Here is a 4,327-nt window from a genome sequence, read left to right as displayed (position 1 = left end):
ACATTACTATCTTTCCACTCTACATTCTAAATCCAATCTTAACTACACATTCAAAACTAGTCAAATTATGTGTTTTTTAAAAAAAACAAATTGTGGAAAACATTGGGTCTACCAAAAATGCCAATTTGTTTTCTATAAAAAAATTTAAAAATTAAAACTGAAGTAATCCGACCAAAAGAAAAATGATACTTTATGGGATTGTTTTTGTTTAGATTGACAATCCAGACCTATTTTCAAAAACAAAAATGAAATTATATAAAATTACATAAATTAAAGTAAACAATAAAATTTGAGATCAATAAATTTTTTTACAAAGTATAATCATAAAATATAACTTAGAAGAATCTGTATAACAAGAATAATCTGAGAATTGAAATAATACAATAAATATAAATTGAAAGAAAAATAAATTACCAGGAATAGAAAATAAATTTAAATATAAAATCAATAACATTGATGAAATAAACCCGTTTTCTATTCAGTTTTAGCATGGAATTTCGTATACAAATTTTTTCCCACTACAAATTATAAATAAAATTCAATATAAACAATTATACAATCACTATAATAAAAACATTGATGTCTATTATATATTATTTATTGAAAATCCGTTTGGAGTAGTTTACAAGAAGACACATGCTAAGCAATTAGAACTTGTCCGTTTCAACATGTCACCTTCAATTTTTACTAAGCAATTTTCACCCAACTCTATGTATAACCTCCATATATATATATATATATATATATATATATATATATATATATATATATATATATATATATATATATATATATATATATATATATATATCTTTGATCATTTCATAAACATACCCTCAATCAATTAGTTTAATCTTTATATGTGTGGCTTAGGGAACCAATATATTTAATAAGAAATTGATAAAAGAAAGAACATTGATTTTTGTTTACTCGTAACTTATCACTTTAATTCTTTTATATGATTGCTGTTATTAGCAATGATGTTAACTTATAAAAATAAATACAATTAAATTCATAAAATATATTTTAATTAAAATTTATTGTAATGAAAAACCTAAGCATACAAATATATTACGTTTAGAAATTTATATTATGTTTTATATTATAACATAAAGATTATTTTTAATCATTGCGATTTTTAAAAATATTAAAATTCAATTATAGAAAGTGTAAGAAAAATTTATGAAAAAATTCACCGAATACTTAAAAAAAATACTCTTGTTATTAACAATAATTCCTAAAATGTTTTTGTTTAGTATTTTGATTTTGATTTATATATAAAAGGATGGCAGGTTATCCCTAGACACGGGAAAAGACAAAGGAGTGAAATTTCGCATCACCGAACATGTTGTCTATGGCCAGGACAATAAAAGCTTAGAACGATTCCTCCAGAGTAAGTGTAAGAGTCTGTATGTTCATATGTTAGTAATTAATTAGTGAAAGCAACATAGTTTTAATTCACCTAATACCTACTTAGGAACAGTTCAAAACATGTTTTGTTATCATCATTATTCCATTAATTTAATCGACAAACTTTGAATTCGTGGATGCATATAGTTGCTATATTCTTTGTTCACTTCAACACCATCAAACTCGTCTTCTATCCCTCTCTACCATGGCTTTCTTCTCCTCTTCTTCATGCTCTGATCAAACCCAGAAACAAACATCTTTCTTCATATGTATCATCTTCTTCACTTTGTTCCATAACACTGTAGAGTCAGTCTCCTTCAACTTTTCCAGCTTCCAGCAATCAAACTTGAACAACCAAATAAACTTCACGGGTGATGCCTTTCCCTCAAACGGTGTTCTTCAGCTCACGAGGAACCAACTCGATGGCCCCATCACAGATAGCGTTGGTCGAGCCTCGTATGAACAACCAGTGAGGATTTGGGATAGAAAAACAAAGAAGCTCACCGATTTCACAACCCATTTCTCTTTTGTCATGAGAGCTGTGAACCAGTCATTTGTTGGTGATGGCTTAGCCTTCTTCCTTGCACCCTTTGATTCTTCCATTCCCAACGATTCCGCTGGTGGGTTCCTCGGCCTGTTCAGCCCGGATTCCGCATTCGACACGAAGAAAAACCAGATGGTGGCAGTTGAGTTCGACAGTTTCATGAACGCATGGGATCCGAGTTCAGACCACGTAGGGATCAATGTAAACTCCATTCAATCAGTTGCAAACGTCACTTGGAAGAGCAACATTAAGAACGGGTCTGTTGCTAATGCTTGGATATGGTACAACTCCACATCCAAAACTCTCTCTGTCTTCCTTACCTATGCTCAAAATCCAACCTTCAATGGCAGTTCTAGTCTTTCTTACGTTGTTGATTTGAGGGACGTGTTGCCAGAGTTTGTTAGAATAGGCTTTTCTGCAGCAACGGGAACATGGGTTGAGATACACAACATTTTGCTTTGGTCATTCAGTTCAACCTTGGATGAGGATGGTGGGAAAAAGGTCAAGGTGGGCTTAGTGGTTGGTATAAGCGTTGGTTTGGGTTGTTTAGCTTGTGCTGCAGGTCTAATATGGTTTACCTTTTGGAGAAGGAGAAATAGACCAAGGGGTGTAAACGAGGACGGTGTTGATGCTTCCATAGACGATGAGTTTGAGAGAGGAACTGGTCCAAAGAGGTTCACCTACAGGGAACTAAGCAACGCAACCAACAACTTCGCCGAAGAAGGAAAGCTGGGACAAGGAGGGTTTGGAGGAGTTTACAAAGGTTTGATTGTGAATTCCAACCTTGAAGTGGCAGTGAAGAGGGTTTCGAAAGGGTCAAAGCAGGGGAAAAAGGAGTACATATCAGAAGTGACAGTAATCAGCCGTCTGAGACACAGAAACCTGGTTCAACTCATAGGGTGGTGCCATGAACAAGGTGAGCTTCTTCTTGTTTATGAATTCATGCCAAATGGAAGCCTTGATTCTCATCTATTTGGAAATAGAGTGATGCTTTCGTGGGGGGTGAGATACAAGGTGGCCTTAGGTTTAGCATCCGCACTTCTTTATCTTCATGAAGAGTGGGAACAGTGTGTGGTCCATAGAGATATCAAGTCAAGTAACGTAATGTTGGATGGTAATTTCAATGCAAAGCTTGGTGACTTTGGGCTTGCGAGGCTGGTAGACCATGAACTGGGTTCACAAACGACTGTTTTGGCAGGCACGATGGGGTACCTAGCCCCAGAGTGTGTGACCACAGGGAAATCAAGCAAGGAATCTGATGTGTATAGCTTTGGTGTTGTGGCACTTGAGATCACATGTGGTAGAAAACCAGTGGAGGTGAAAGAAGAGGCTGGTAAAGTTAGGCTTGTGGAGTGGGTGTGGAACCTGTATGGAAAAGGGAAAGTAGTGGAAGCAGCTGATGAGAAACTGAATTGGGAATTTGAAGAAGAGCAAATGGAATGCTTGATGGTTGTGGGGTTGTGGTGTTGTCACCCTGATCATACCATGAGACCCTCCATTAGGCAAGTGATTAGTGTGCTTAACTTTGAAGCTCCTTTGCCAAGTCTTCCATCGAAGTTGCCGGTGCCAATGTACTATGCACCTCCCATGGAGGTAACCCAATTCTCCTACACTTCATCTGCCGTCACAACCACAACCAAAGATTCCTCCCCATACTCCTCAATTTCTACTGGGTCCCGAAAGTCTCCCTTGTAGCATTTTTGGTAGATATGATGTATTTGAATTGTGCAATGCAATGGCATAACTTGTTTCGTTTAGATGTGTTATCAAAATCCCAAACCATGTATGTATATCATTATGTTATACGCAAAACTGAGTGCTAGAAGATTGAACCGTGAGACTTAAAAACGTAGTTGGTGTTTGGAACTTATATTTATATGTGAAGCCCGGTCAACCCATTTATTTGAAAACGTAGCTGACTTTTTTCCTTTACGGAAATTACTTTTGCACATTATCATTTTCTTCCTAGAGCCTCATCATTTCTTCATTCATTTTTTTTTTCATTTAATTTTCAAAATATAATAAATAATTTTAGAATTTTTTTTCTAAAAATCACCTTCTTTTAAGAAAAATATTTTCCGGAAGTTTTTTATTGTTTGATAGGTTAGTATTTGCTTTTCGTTTATTACTAATGGCCCATATGTAGATATCCATTTAAAAAATCTTCTTGAATTTTTAAAATTTATGAGTATATATGGATACCCATCAATATTTAGAAAAAAAATATTTTATAAATTTTTAAAATAAAATATAAGTAAAATTAATATATATATATATATATATATAAATTTAACTTAATAAAATATAAATTAGATTTTAATTTTAATTTGCGCAAATAACAGATATTCACACCTAATTTATTTATAAAAAAAT

The 4,327-nt window shown here is 33.8% G+C and overlaps 1 protein-coding gene across 1 annotated transcript; it reads left to right on the top strand.

Moving 5' to 3' along the window:
* Positions 1-1,600: 1,600 nt before the first annotated feature.
* On the top strand, positions 1,601-3,711 carry LOC114177298 (L-type lectin-domain containing receptor kinase IX.1-like). The gene has a single exon (XM_028062579.2). The coding sequence runs from the start codon at positions 1,616-1,618 to the stop codon at positions 3,647-3,649; it is 2,034 nt and encodes a 677-aa protein (XP_027918380.1). The 5' UTR covers positions 1,601-1,615; the 3' UTR covers positions 3,650-3,711.
* The last annotated feature ends 616 nt before the right edge of the window (positions 3,712-4,327 follow it).

This window comes from Vigna unguiculata, chromosome 3, assembly GCF_037176805.1.
Source record: "Vigna unguiculata cultivar grain cowpea cultivar isolate G323 ecotype 2 chromosome 3, ASM3717680v1, whole genome shotgun sequence".
Lineage (NCBI taxonomy): Eukaryota > Viridiplantae > Streptophyta > Magnoliopsida > Fabales > Fabaceae > Vigna > Vigna unguiculata.
Note: the sequence above shows the minus strand (reverse complement) of the source record. Positions and strands in the feature narration are given on the sequence as shown.